Here is a 15,189-nt window from a genome sequence, read left to right as displayed (position 1 = left end):
AAACCCTCTAATGGTAGGCACGCCAGCGTGCCTATATTATTCAACTCAGACATTCATTGCTCCTGCAACCAAAGTATGCGTTGAAAACAGAAACGGTTTGTTTTAGTTTCATTACTAGACAGTACACAACAACTATGCCGAATACGGAGTTTCGCAGCGCCACCATTGTCGCTCTGGTCGTTCATTTAACAATCACCCCCTTCCTGCTGTCTCATCTGCAACTACACCCCCCACCCATGCCATAATGGACAATATTGTCTTTTTGGGCATTCATAAAAATATTCTTTCACCACTCAAAAATTGTATTTCGTCATAGCAATAAGATTGCCCAACAGCCCTGAGATATGCCAATACAGCAGCTGCTCACTGAATAACGAAATAAACAAGAAAAGGTTTTCAAAAATTATACCATATCATTCTACAGTCAATATCTGGGACTAAATATTGAATAAATATACAACCTTACCATTAGTTTTACGTGTAGAGATGTCCCTTTTGAGACCGAGTGGTCATATATTGTTTTGGACAGTCTGTTTGTGAAATATACGTGCATTTGTGATGTCTGTACTTCCAAAATAGCTGTGTGTAATACCACACGTGTTGTTTACGATATTGTCACCCATTTTAGTACAGTCTGGCTTGATTGACAATTCATTTATTCAGTTGGTGACAGTATAAGCTTTCTAACAATGTATAACATGTCTAATTTTGCTTTTGGAATAGCGTTTTATAGGTCAGCGTAACTGAAAGTTTTCTCATCGCATTCACTTACACATTCACTCTGTGGTAGCAGTAAAAGACACTGCACCTGATGAAACGTTGTCAATGATTTTCGTAATTTCTTGGAAAATATTATTATTATTGAGTACTTCTGAGCATAGCTAAGCCATATCTTTCCTGATAGACCTAGCTGACATCGTTTTCTGGAGTAAAACAGAAGAGGAGAGAGCTACAATGTTGATATACTGTCTCTGTCTCTATCTACTGAACACAGATAACATTTCATCATTGCTATGTAAGTATTACTGCTCAAAATATTTCGGTTATATATGTTATTTTTGAAATTAAATAGGTTAGTGGTAAATAATGAGGATATTTCACACTGTAATGTAAGTGTTCATTGGTAGCTTAGTAGTTTTTGTGTTCCATGCACCGGATATGACTTGAGAGTCGGAATATCGCCAAAATGTGGTGGATGGTTGAATATTGTTTTCATGTCGTCCCATCCCCATACAAAAAACATTACATATGGTAGAGTACAGAAATACATACAAGAGTTAATTATTACACATTTAGGTACTGTACCGCATTGTGTGACAATGTTTTTGCATTATTTTTTTATCTGATATTATTGTTTCATCTTAAATCTTCATATATATATATATAGTGGACAAAAAACATTTTATGGAGAGATTTTGGATATGTTTCTGGACCCCTAGATATTTCTAGACCATTGCACTGATGGAAAGCTTGTAATTCCCACTTGAAAATGATGCAACAGTGAGTTCCTTGAGCCAAAAAAGGTGATTTGTTTTGAAATACGTGAATATGTTATGATTTACAGCAATGCGTAATTTTGACATTTTGGATAGATTTGAAGATGCTGGGTACACTGCTTCGTTTTTGTTTCATAGATCTTTAGTAGTTCTACATACCCACCCTTAGATTTTATGAACTTGTGATCAAGGAGTTTTTGATCCAGGAAATGTATAGTTTAACCTGCTGTATACATGGGATCCCTCAGTATTTTCATTGCAAACTCATTTTTGCTTTTTTGCCTGAACAATTGCCTTTGTAGCACTTTATTTCTTCCTGAATGATTCATATAAACCAATCTAAGTTAGTATTGTAAATGGTGCAAATGTATCGCTTCATTTAAGCCATGTTTCAAGTCTCTGTGATGGTCACATCTGGAGTTATAAATAGGGTACCCCCTAAATGGGCAAGGATTGGCCAGATTTGGCATGTGCACAAAGGGGTTAATGGTCCTGTATCTCACATTTTGTATGAATTTTTTTTTCTTATGCTCAATTTGGAGTGCCTGCCTCATCCTTGCAACATAATTTCCGTTGATATACATACTGTCTCTGCAGTTGATAATGCAACTGTATAATGGAAGGTAATTTTCAAATTAAGTTTACATTTGAATAAATATATTTAAAGATATGACCTGGCGTCTTCATCAGGAACAGTAAGGCTTCTTAAAAACCGACTCTTAAAAACTGGCTGTCTGAGTGAACAGACTCCAGCAGTAATGACATTCAGAGGACAAAAGGTCCAGCAGTCACTGAACAGCTCCATACTCCATACTTTTTATTTCAGAACATCCCTGGATATCATATTGCATAATAATCTTTTATTTGTCGCACACCTTGTTTGCATACATAAATAATTAACATAAGGAATGAAATTAATGATTGGGCAAGGAAAAAGAAGAGGTATGAAAAAGTAAATGAGTAAAAAACACTTGCCATTGAAAAGGTAAATAATAACAAGCAAAGAAAATCTAGTAATCATCCAATCCAAGCACTTTATCAAAAATGTTTAGATTTAGTCTTAAATTTGATTAATGATTATTCCTAATTTTTTCAGTTACAAAGTCTAGGACAAGAAAAAGATGGCATTTCCACTTTTTGCTTGCCATTATTCATCCAGCACTAATGTGAAGCCTTTTGTCTGATGTTTCCGTTTGTCTTCTCAGGAGGAAAAAAGGCCATTCTGGACTCCAGCCCCTTTCTGTCCGAGGCAAATGCAGAGAGGATTGTCCGGACGCTGTGCAAGGTCCGTGGGGCAGCCCTGAAGTTGGGCCAGATGCTTAGCATTCAAGGTGAGACACATCTGTGTAGCATTTACTACCATCCAAAATAATCGACACCCCAGAGCAGTCTTCCCTCCAAGAGTGGCTTTTCCTAGATAGAGGTCGCTAAGCACTCCTTTTAATAGATTTTGGTAATCATGAATTATCTAAGGCTGGCTCATGAACGTTGTTCACAGCTATCAATTGTTTTTTAAGCGTAATGATAAACTTTGTTGCCATGCAATGCATCTGCTTTCTTTCATCTATTTGTTTTCATTAATCATACCTGATGCAGCAGTAAACATCTAAACTTCAGAGGCCATGTGAAATGCTACCGGCTGCGCTTGCAAAAGATCAATAAAATGTCATTGTTTATTGTCTACATAATTGGCATATTGTCTCCATAATGTTTGGGACAAACACTTTTTTTCCTCTATTTGGCTCTGTACTTCTCAATTTGTAATCAAACGTGGTTAAAGAGCACATTCTCTGCCTTTATTAAAGGGTATTTTTATACATTTTGGTTTCACCATGAAGAAATTACAGCACTTTTTAATACATTTCAGGGCACCATAATGTTTGGTACAAATTGATTCACAGGTGTTTCTGCTTAGTCAGATGTGTTCAGTTGCTTCCTTCGTGCAGCAGTCAGAGCTTTCAGTATCTAGTCTTGATTCAAGACTTGATTGCCTTTGGAGTCGGGATCAGAGTTGTGCCAACGAAAGTCAAGGAAGCCATTATGAGCCTGAGAAAAATAATAGAAACAATCAGAGATATGGGCCAAACCTTAGGCTAACCAAAATCAACTATTTGGAACACCATTAAGAAGAAAGAGAGCACTTGTGGGCTCAGTAATTGCAAAGGGCCTGGTAGGTAGGTAGAGTTCATGACCAAATAATTCTCACCATTGGTGCCAAAAACCCTCAAACAGCTGTCCGACAGATCAGAAACACTACACTGGTGTGGATGTGTCAGTGCCGTGAAAAAGTATTTGCCCCATTTCTGATTTCCTCTATTATTGCACATTTGTCACACTGAATGATTTCAGATCTTTAGACAAAGTGTAATATTAGACAAAGGGAACTTAGTTAGTAATTACTCATTGCACCGCCTTTAGCAGCAATAACTGCAACAAAAAACTTCCTATTATTTGATGTCAGTCTTTCACATCACTGTGGAGGAATTTTAGCCCGTTGTTCTTTGCAGAACTGCTCTAATGCAGATTAATTGTTAGGTTTTCAAGCATGAACTGCTTGTTTCATGTCCTGCCACAGCATCTATATTGGGTTCAAGCCAGGACTTTGACTAGGCCACTCCAGAACTTTTAAATTTGTTTCTTTTCAGCTATTCAGATGTGGACTTGCTTTTTTGTGGATTATTGTATTGCTGCATAATCCAATTACACGTAAACTACAGTTTATGGATAGATAACCAGACATTCTCCTTAAGAATTTTCAGATACGGAGCAGAATTCATGGTTGCGTCAATAATGGCAAGTCGTCCAGTCGTCCGAGGCAGGAAAGCATACCCACATCATCAGCCTACCACCACCATGTTTGATATATTGGGATGTTGTTCTTACTGTGAAAAGCTGTATTTTCTTTATGCCAGACATAATGGGACCCATGTCATCCAAAAAGTTCCACTTTTGACTCATCTGTCCATAGAACATTATCCCAAAATGCTTGGGTATCATCCAGGTGCTTTTTTACAAATGTGGGAAGTTGACATTTCTCATGGTTAGCAGTGGTTTCTACCTTGCTACTCTCCCATGAATCCCATTTTCTTTCTTATTTTGGAGTCATGAACAGTGACCTTAGCTGAGGCATATGTGACTTCCTGGATGAGTTGTCACTGCACCCTTGGAGAACTTTTTACTTTTTATTTTGGATAGATTTGGAGACGCTGGGTACACTGCTTAGTTTTTGCTTCATACATCTATAGTAGTTCTACATAGCCACCCTTAGATTTTATGAACTTGTGGTCAAGAAGTTCTTGATCTAGCACATGTATAGTTTAACCTCCTGTATATATGGAATCTCTTAGTATTTCATTGCAAACTTAAAAAGTGCAAATTTATTTTAGATTTTTTGTCTAAACAATTGCATTTGTGGCACTTTATTTCTTCCAAAATTGTGAATATAAACTAATCTGCGTTAGTATTGTAAATTGTACAAATGTCTTGCTTCATTTAAGCCATTTTTCAAGTCTCTGTAGTGTTCACATCTGGAGTTAAGCTTTAAATAGGGTACCCCCTAAATGGGTAAGGATTGGCAAAATTTGGCTTGTGTATGGCTCACTATATCAGAATTCCAGGGGATCAAAATTTTACATACACCAAGTTGACTGTCTCTTTAAATAGTCTGGCAAATTACTTTTTTGACTACAAACTTTAGTCTGAAAGGTTCAACTGAAACCCAAGACAAGAACAAAGGAACTGGTGAAGGAGTTGGAGGCATCAGGTACCAAAGTATCTACATCCACCATTAAGAGAAACCTACATTGGCATTGCCTGAAAGGCTGTCACGCAATGGAAAAGCCCCTACTCCAAGACCGGCAAAAAAGCCGCAAGAAGGCCAAATTTGCAGGTGATCACCAGGACAAAGACCTAGCCTTTTGGAGGAGGTGTTCTCTGGTCAGATGAAACAAAAATTGAACTGTTTGGCCATAATGATGTATAGAGGAGAAAGGGTGAGGTTTTTAATCTGAAGAACACCATCCCAACTGTGAAGCATGGGGTGGCAGCATCATGTTGTGGGGGTCTTTTGCTGGAAAAGGGACTGGTGCACTTAAGAAAATAGATGGCATCATGTGTAAAGAGAATTATCTAGAAATACTGAAGCAACGCCTCAAGACATCAGCTAGAAAGTTAAAACTTCTGGGTCTTCCAGCAGGACAGTGATCCTAAGCATACCTCCAAAGTTGTAACAAAATGGCTTAAAGACAACAAAGTGAAAGTATTGTAGTGGCCATCACAAGGCCCTGACCTGAATCCCATAGAAAATTTGTGGACTGAACTAAAAAAGCATGTCCGTGCAAGGAGGCCCACAAACCTGACTGAGTTACACCAGTTCTGTCAGGAGGAATGGGCATAAATTCCAGCAAAGTATTGTGAGAAGCTTGTGGAAGGCTACCCCAAACGTTTGATTCAAGTTAAGCAATTAAAAGGCAATGCCACCAAATACTAACAAAGTGTATGTAAACTTTTGACCTACTGATAATCTGATATAGTACTTAAAAGCTTAAATAAATTTGTCTCTTAGCTATTATTTTGAAATGACCACTTATGGGAATAAAGTAGATACCTTAATTGACTTAACACAGGAAATGTATGGTAAACTTGAAATGTGTGGAGTTGTGAAAAATTGAATTTGAATGTTTGGGCAGAATCTTGGGCAGTTATTTCTTTCGAAGAACCTCTTAGCTTCCTGTAGTTCTTTTTTAATTTGACCATGCATATCACAATATTCAGCCTCATTACTGTGCTGTCGTTTTTATATGTCTTATACGCTTTTTTCTTAAATTCTCCCATGTGGCTTTGTTCATCCACTGGGGAGATTGCTTCAGCAACTTACTTTTCTTTACCTTTGGAATTAATTCACTTTGTTCCTCAAGAATAACCCTTTTGAACTTGCCCCACTTTTCATTCACAGTCTTACATTCAAGAAGTTGCGCCCAGTCATCCATCCATCCATTATCTATACCCTCTTATCCTGAGCAGGGTCGCTGGGGGTGCTGGAGCCTATCCCAGCGTGCAATGGCCGAAAGGCAGGAATACACCCTGGACAGGCGGCCAATCTATCGCAGGGCACACACATCATTCACTCACACACTCATACCTCTGGGCAATTTAGAATCTCCAATTAGCCTACCTGCATGTCTTTGGACTGTGGGAGGAAACCCACCTGGACACAGGGAGAAAATGCTAACTCCACACAGAAAGGCCCCAAGCCTAAATTCGAACCCACAACCTTCTTGTTGTGAGGCGACAGTACTACCCACTGCACCACCGTGCCGCCCTGCACCCAGTCAGTATTATGCTCATCGAAAATTTAAAATTCTGGCTGTAGAGGAGGCCTTTCTAATTTGCCTAAATTCATCAAAACGGATTACCTCTGTGACAAATTCTGTCGGTATCATTATCATCCAGAAATGATTTTCCTCTTGTTGACTGACTGGCATACTGTGCCAAAAAAGGATCATTTGTAACATTTATAAATTCCTCCGCACTTTTTCCTTGTCCTGTCATCAATTTTCAATTAATAGTGGGGTAATTGGAGTTACTCATAATCTCACCTTCCTGACAAGCTTGTTTCATGTTTCCAAAGAGCATTGAATTCATAGTACTGTCTGAAGCTGGCAGCCGGTAACGTATGCCTACCATCAGGCCCTGCTCATGTTTCCCAATTAGCTTAATCCAGATATCCTCACTAGGCATGAGCTGGTCAAATTCTGGAATCTCCTGCACATAAAAACATCCCCACCTCTTACTGGGTCTATCCTTCCTAATGACTTTGTACCCCTCTATGTTATATTCATCCCCATACTCCTCCCCAAGCCATGTCTCTTTAATCCCAACTATGCCTAGCCCCCACTATTATTGCAGTTCTGAAACATTTTTTTATATGCTTCTAACATTTAAACTTAAACATTTCAGTTTATTAATTGTACACATTCTCTCCTCTTCCCAAGCCACCCTTAAAAAGATTTTGGTTTTTAAGGGTCCTACCACTCTCAGGGTCAAGGGCAAGGTCCAATGTCTGCAAGGGCTGGAACCAGTTGGACACCACAACCTGGAGATGCCAGCCCCGTGTGGAGTGCTTGCCCTTTTCTGCGCTTACACTCTACTGTGACCCAACTACAGTATCTCTGCCTGCTTGTTCTGGATTCTCCTCCTTTTCCTTGCTGTGGTGTGCACACCAGTTCCTTAAGGGACATGCTGCTCAATTCTTGGAACTCTACTCATTGCGAACTGTGGAATCTAGCAAGCTGGCCCACAAGATCAAGGATCTTGCTCTCGAGGTGCTCAACCAGCTGGCAATGGTGGCAGACGAACTTCCCCTGGAAATCGCTTTCCAGAAGCGTGATCATCCTGCAACCCTCTCACAGCATACAGCTGTAGGGGACACCAAACTGTAGAGCCGGGCGGCCCTATACGCTCACTACGCAAGTTGTGTAGGGCCCCGCAAATTACGCAAGGGCCCCACCTCCCCCTTGTGTCAAAGCGGGTATCAATGTTTACAACTTAGATGAGAGGATGACGTGGAACTATCCTTCTGGTCACGAAAAGAGAAAAAAAAAAAAAAAAACACAGTATGAGTGAATTGCGGGAACAGCAATCAGGTAAACTTGTGTTCTCTCCTCTCCAAGTTTGATGTCAGCAAATAACAGTAACGTTAAGTTGATGTGCTAGCTTGCAGTGCATCTCTCTCTAGTATGTCTGTCTTGCTAACCTAGCTGGGCAGTGCATCTGGTCTGTCTATGTCTTGCTTGCTTGCCAGCCACTTCCAGGGCTGTGTTCTGTGACTTTGTGCCTGACAAAAGTGAGAGTGAAATACGTAAGGAATTATCCACGACGGGCTGTCCCGTATTATTTTACCGTTGTCAAGCAAACCTCTCATTGTTACTGCTATTTGGACCGTTGATATGCAAAAACTCTGGTTGGTTGTTCTATTTGCACCATTGCTAAGCAAAAACCTCTGGTTGTTAATTCTATGAAAACAACGATTCCATCGAGAAAAATAGTTCCTCCTCGTTTTATACCAATAAACAATAAAGGGGAGGGTAACAAAAGGTGTCCCTTTATAATTAATTAATCACGGCCTGAAGTGAGCTATTGCTTTTATAAAACGATCACCAAGTATGGCAATATGAAAGTAATAGACACACTCCAAAACGTTTTTTTTTTTCCTCAGACGCGGAGTGATACTGAATTGTGCAAAGGAATTAGACGTCATAGCCGTGGTACATGGTTAATATACCACGGCTATGAACCAATCAGATTGCTTGATTTGAGCTACGTATTTTATAATGCTTAATTATTACGTCTGATAAACGCCAAGGGGCAACTGTGCTTATAAACTGCAGCTCAGAAAAGATAACCGCGTCGCGCGTGAACATGCGTTCATATGCGCATGCACGAAATGAAACTTGCGCTTTCCAGCAGCAACCTCTGTGGGGTCTAGTCCAGACAATATATAGGTGTGATGGCATTCCTCATAGGCGCACATAATTTTAAAACAAGACAATGATTATCTAGTCTCTCAGTCTAGGTCTAGTTACGACTCTGGTGTAATGCAAGATGGAAAGCAATGGATTGACATTGACTACTGATTAAATATTCTTATTCTTAGACCGCCAGATAGAGCAAACTGTTTTAAAGGAGGGAGGACTGTAGTGGGAGCACTGTGGTGTCAGGTGTGACAGTGTGGCAATGCCAAATGGTTTACATGGCTCACGGGTCAGGTAGGAGGGCCCCAGGGAGGTCAGGACCGGCTCTGCCAAACTGTTGAAGATATACATCAATATCCTCACTGGTGGTGCCAGCATGTAATAATCAGTCTCATAATAATTATACAGACTATAAATTAGCAATTCAAATTAATAACTAAATTAATAATTATTAAAATTACACATTAATAGTCTTTTTTAACCAAATCAAAATATCATGTTCAGCTAATACCAAACTAATATAAATGATTCAGCTTAGAGGTGAAGGTATTCTACTAAGTTATTTTGATTAGCAGCGGCTGACTCAATTCAACACAAGAGTAATATAAATACAGACAACCGTGTAAATATAATAAAGTTTATTAAGCACAAAGTACCGAAAAGGGCAAAGCACAATTCTATACACTGGTGTATAATAAACTATGTGAGTGCACGTGTGTGTAGGTGTTGTGTGTGTGTGTGCGCGCATGTATGTGAGTGAGCAGTGTTGGATGTTCTCCTATGTTTTGGGTTGTGTACCGCAGACGTGTTCATGGAGAACAAACCAACAGGATGGAGTATGAATAGAGGGATTTTTGAAACTAGACAAAGCTAGTGAAAAAACAATGGCGCATGAAGAGTACCAAATAGGTAAGGATATTTCCTATATGGCTATCAGTGTGCATTTTTTGAGATCATACTGTGTTATGACCAGTAATTGAAATGGGTAACAGGTAACATGCAGGATCAGTTCTGTTCGTGATATATGAAACTAACGCAGCACGGTGGATGGCTTAGAGCAATACAGTTACAATAAGTCACAGCTACATACATCCAATCATAAATGTGGCTACATTCGGTCTGTCGCTAATTATACTAAGCCCAGAGTTACGGCCTTACTTGAGTCCTTTGGTTACGTTGTTGGAAATTATTCCTGGTTTCCAGTGCGAAGTTTGTGGGAGCTGTGAAAAAGGGGAAGCCGTTCGTCCTTTCCTCCTGGTTCCAAAACACGCAGCCGGGTCCTTGTCGCAGGTTGTTTGCCTTGTGGGAATTTCTCTGCAGGATGCGTCAGTCGTGCGTGGCTCTCCTGGTTCTTCGACCACCGCTAATCATAGGAGCGCTTTGGGGTGCCTCGTTCCTCCCGCAGCCGGTAGCCGAGGGTATACGCGCCTTGCTCCGTTGCAGGCCTTGCAAAGTTTTCCTGGCATGTGGACTCACAAGAGAGAGAAGAGAGGGAAGGGTGGCGAGTCCAGGGAGAGGAAAAAAACAGCGAAGTGGAGCAGAGAGAGCAAAACAACGGCAACCTTCAATAAACGGAGGTTGCCGTTGTTTCACTCTCTCATTGAATTAATAATACCAAAAAAACTACCAGTTGTGGAATCAATCTGGTTATTATCAACTAGCTTAGCTAGCTTTTACTAAATTGGGATAGCAGGTATGACATCCTGCAGAGTTACGCCTTGGCATGGCGGCATGCCCCAGAGTTTGGCACTTTTCAGGGTTCCCCACAGAAATAACCGCAACGACTAACTCTCATCCCTTAAAATCATTCATTTCTGTACTTTCTGACCCCATTTCAATAGACAGAATTCACAAAAAACTTCACACGTCCACACAGTAAAGCCCCAAACTAAGCGGATTTTGCATTTTCTCCTTCTTCTTTTTATTCTTTTTTTTCCTGCCTGATTACATCATCACAAATGCTCCAAGCCCACAAATAATATGTTTCTCCATTGGACATTTAAGGTACATCAGCCAATAAAAACATTGGATGCGCACACAAAATTACATATAGAGATGCACTGGTTTAAAAGAGCAAAACTTTAACATTCATGTCTCCTTCACTAGTAGCTCACCGGGTAGCACATTTGCCTGCGACACTTTTGAATGACTGACAGGCTAGGTTTCAGTCCCCCTCAAACTCACGAAAACTTCTCAGTCATTACATTGCCTTCCTGGGTTACTAAAAATAAAACACATAAACTGTATCTGTTGCATCTGTATAATTTTTGCTGCAAACTCATTTATATTTCTGAAATACAAATAAAATACACCCACACTTTAGACAGTTCTGCTTTTTGCATTTTAACCGAGTTTAAGGTTAGCTACCTTGCTAACGACATGACAGGCCAACTGTACGTATACACGGATATACACGGCATGTATATCCATTTCCTTAAAAAGTGACAATGTCAAATATACCACTCTGCCATTTCTACTGTTCAATAATTTTTAAATGGGCTACTGCAATGCCACATTTATAAATTTTTATGCTAACCAACCCAATATATCCCCTACCAACATTTAGTAGGTTTGTTGTGCACAATAGCCCATTGAGAACGCTTCCATTTAAAAATATGAAATACACTTTCATTTATTTGTCATTCATGGTAAAGGAAAAATGGATTCATATGTGTTTCTTTCAGCTAGAATGTGTTTGCATGCATGTATGTGTATGTATGTCTCTCAGCCTAAATTTATATGAATGACTATTATCACTAACTCATAACAGAGTACAAAACAAAATTATATCTGATGAAAAACACGTTTTCAGCATAAAAACACGTTGAAAATGTGTTTTTCATCAGATAGCAATAACTAAAGTACACCTTGTGCTAGGTAATATTTTATTTATATCTCAGGACGGAATACAACCAAAATGTATCTGGAATCAGATTATAATAAACGACACCTAAAGTTAGCACGTAACAATAAAGGCAAACTATCTATCTAACTATCTACTATCTATCTACCTATGTTTAAATGTATCTGTCCCTATAAACATTAAAATAAAATAAAAAAATGTAATTATAAATGCAGACTATCCATAATTTGTGCCAGTACTGTAACTATCATTTAAACTTTGTTCAATTACAATCAAAAGATTGTTTAAATTGCATTTATTGTCATTCTTGTTATTACAGGTGAGCGTAAGAAAACAAAATTTATACACTCCCCCCAGGACCACAATGCAGTATAAGAACAGCCGTGGTCAATTAAAAATGGAAATAAATACAGAAATAGAAAATAAAAAGACAAAAACAATATGAACAGTAAATTAAAAGTATGCATTTTTCTTGCTTGTTGAAGTCAAATTGGACAGCATAGATTCACGAAAACTTAATTGGCTTTTGAATAGGCTATATGATCATGCACAAATTGCATGGGAAAGCCCTGTAATTAGCAATCCGCTAGATGATGAGCTGCGCCTAAATTGAACTGTGCTATGCGATATTGACTGACACACTCGAAGCAGTGTCTCCTCTTCCACTTGAGTACATGAAATTACTAAACCCAGTCCATTTACCATTACTAAACGACTCAATTGTGTCAAAATCCATGTAGAGAATACTACTCCACCGATTCGACAGCTTGCAACAAGCCACGTGCCAGCCTGCCCTTTAGGATCTTCTTAGCCTAAGACAGGTTTCAATGAAAGATTGATGAGATGTACAAAAGCTTCAACAGAGTTGTTGTGATTGTGGATGACATCCCCGTCTATGGCCATACTAAAGAGGACTACAACAGAAACCTCTTTGTGAAGGTCCCATTAGAGTGGAGTCCAGCTCAACTCCAAGAAGAGTCTGCTCCACAGAAGTCAGCTACTTCGGACATTGTCTCAAAGTGGAAGGAGTAATTCCAGATCCACCGAAGATCACAACCATAAAAAAGATGGAGCCACCGAAGAACTGCGCCAAGCTGGAAACAGTACTTGGAATGGTCAACTACTTTGCAAAGTTTTCCCCCTGCCTCTATGACATCCAGTGCAACTCTGACAACTGTTGCCCTCCATCTATTATTTTTCATACAAAGTGTACAAAAGACGGTGTGTATACTCATTGCAGCTTTGAACTATTTGTTTAGGGACCATCCACACTGGGGGGTGTAGATTTAGATTCTGAGATTATGATAACCAAGGCAAACACAGAAGTGACAACGTTTGATGCACTGAACTTAAAAAAAACAATAGCTGCAGTAAAGGATCTGAAACTTCAACAGATGGACGTGGATGATTTCAGTGTTGCTATAGTTTATTTTGCGCTCCAAAAAATAAAAAGAAAGAGATGTTCGTCCGCTTGATCAGACAAGGGGACGGGACACTGCTAACGCAGCCACCCATGTGATGCTTTAGACCAATTGCAGGCAATTTCCACCTTTACATAGGTGTGCAAACATCTCTGCTAGTTCGGCCTGCAGGGATGTGCACGCTGTGTTGGCCAATGTCAATGCAGAGGTTTGTTTTCTCCAATGTGCCATTTTGCATTTTAGTTTATACAAATTAGCTAAAGTTTGTTTCTGCAGGAAGTATACTCCCAGTTTTATGGGCAGTATTGAAGCACCTGTCTGACCTCAGCTATTATTTCCCAATGAGTGAGAAATCAGCAGCCTGTTTCTACCTCCCCAGGTTCCATAAATATCCATTGCTGTCATCATCCTTGCAGTTCAGCCCTTGCGCCAAATACTACCCGGCAATACCATTTTTAAAGCCTGTTACCCTTCCCCCTCATTTCAGTCTTCAACAGAGGCTGACCTTGCTTTGACCATGGCCATTTTCTGGAACAGGCCCTGTGCTTGTCAGTGTTTTATGGGTTATTCCTGGGAGTGGCAGCAAGTTAGAAATATGTGGGGGGTGTTTTAGTGTTCTCTCATTCAGAAATGTCCCTCCACCACAAACCCATGTTCACATCTCCATGCACCCACCATGTGTAGGGGGGGTTCATGAAGTATTATTAAGAGCTAACTCGCTAAATTTTGTAAACATTTTTAAACTGAAGGATTTCATCCAATCAGATTTCAGTTCGGCAAGTTGTTCCAAACATTTCCTTTATCCCACTTTGTGAAATACCCTCCGGTAACTGTGGAGACATGAAAAATTAAAAACAACTGCAACAAAAAACAAATAAAAAAACATCCAGCCTGGCTACGGTGTTGCATTTCAGTTTTGTGTGGCCCAAGTGTACAAAGTGAATTAATGACAGTGTGTCACGGTCCTGTAAGTTGCATGGCATGCCAAACAGCAGCAGCAGCAGCTCAGGAAATGTCAGAACCCAAAAATAATTTGCTAGCCTTTTCCGAGCTCTGTAACTTCCCAAACAGGTGAAAAATTGCCGGGGTTCTAAACCACAGGGTTCAATAACAGGAGTGGGTATTAAATTTGGTTACTTAAACTGACACAACCAGGCTAATGGAAATGTTTTTTTGTTTGTTTGTTTGCATGGGTCTTTATCTGTGTCTCTGTGTGTGTGTGTGTGTGAGAGAGTATGTGAGTATGTGAGTGTGTGTGTGTGTGAGTGTGTGTGGGCGCTTGCATGCGTGCGTGTTTAATTTTAGGGGTCTGGTATGACAAGATGACAAGGGCACACAAGGCTACAATCTGTAGAAAGGTTGAATCTGGAGAAAGTATTTGGTTGGATCATTAGTTAGCCATACAGAACCTTTGACTGCCCTTGTGCGGGCCATGTGTGTTGGTAAATCACTTTTTTTATAGACAATTATTTTTATGTTCCAAGGAGTTGTCATTAATATAATTTATTCATTTTGAGTATGAGAGTACTGCTGTAAGTGATATTCATTCAACAAATTTTCAGAACAGCTGCTTCTGGACTTTTGTTTGTATGGTACAGATTTAAAGACGAGATGCCAAAGACGAGATTGGGCAAATTAAAGAATCCCACATTTTAGGCATACCTGCAACTTTTTAGAAAGTGTGTGATCTTGGGTTTAGGGAGTGTTCAAAGCTTAGGTGGAACACCCCTTTTGTACAGTTGGGCAAGGGACAGGCTGTTCTATAACCTGAAAGCAGATTGGCTGAGAAGAAATGTGATATGATGCACTGTCACCCTCAAAGCTCCATCTTGCCTTCTAGACGATGCCTTCATCAACCCTCAGCTGGCTAAGATCTTTGACCGAGTTCGACAGAGCGCAGACTTCATGCCAACTAAACAGATGATGGTACAGTTTCC

General features: G+C 39.7%; 1 protein-coding gene across 2 annotated transcripts in view; it reads left to right on the top strand.

Moving 5' to 3' along the window:
* Positions 1 to 15,189, top strand: part of LOC135254791 (atypical kinase COQ8A, mitochondrial-like) — a 56,916-nt gene that overhangs the window by 23,657 nt on the left and 18,070 nt on the right. For both annotated transcript variants that reach the window (XM_064335298.1, XM_064335306.1), the window contains exons 6-7: positions 2,702 to 2,827; positions 15,093 to 15,178. In XM_064335298.1, coding sequence (XP_064191368.1) covers positions 2,702 to 2,827; positions 15,093 to 15,178 — 212 coding nt within the window. The remainder of the gene's footprint in view (positions 1 to 2,701; positions 2,828 to 15,092; positions 15,179 to 15,189) is intronic.

The sequence above is a fragment of the Anguilla rostrata genome, chromosome 1 (genome assembly GCF_018555375.3).
Source record: "Anguilla rostrata isolate EN2019 chromosome 1, ASM1855537v3, whole genome shotgun sequence".
Lineage (NCBI taxonomy): Eukaryota > Metazoa > Chordata > Actinopteri > Anguilliformes > Anguillidae > Anguilla > Anguilla rostrata.
This window is presented reverse-complemented; position numbering and strand designations above follow the sequence as displayed.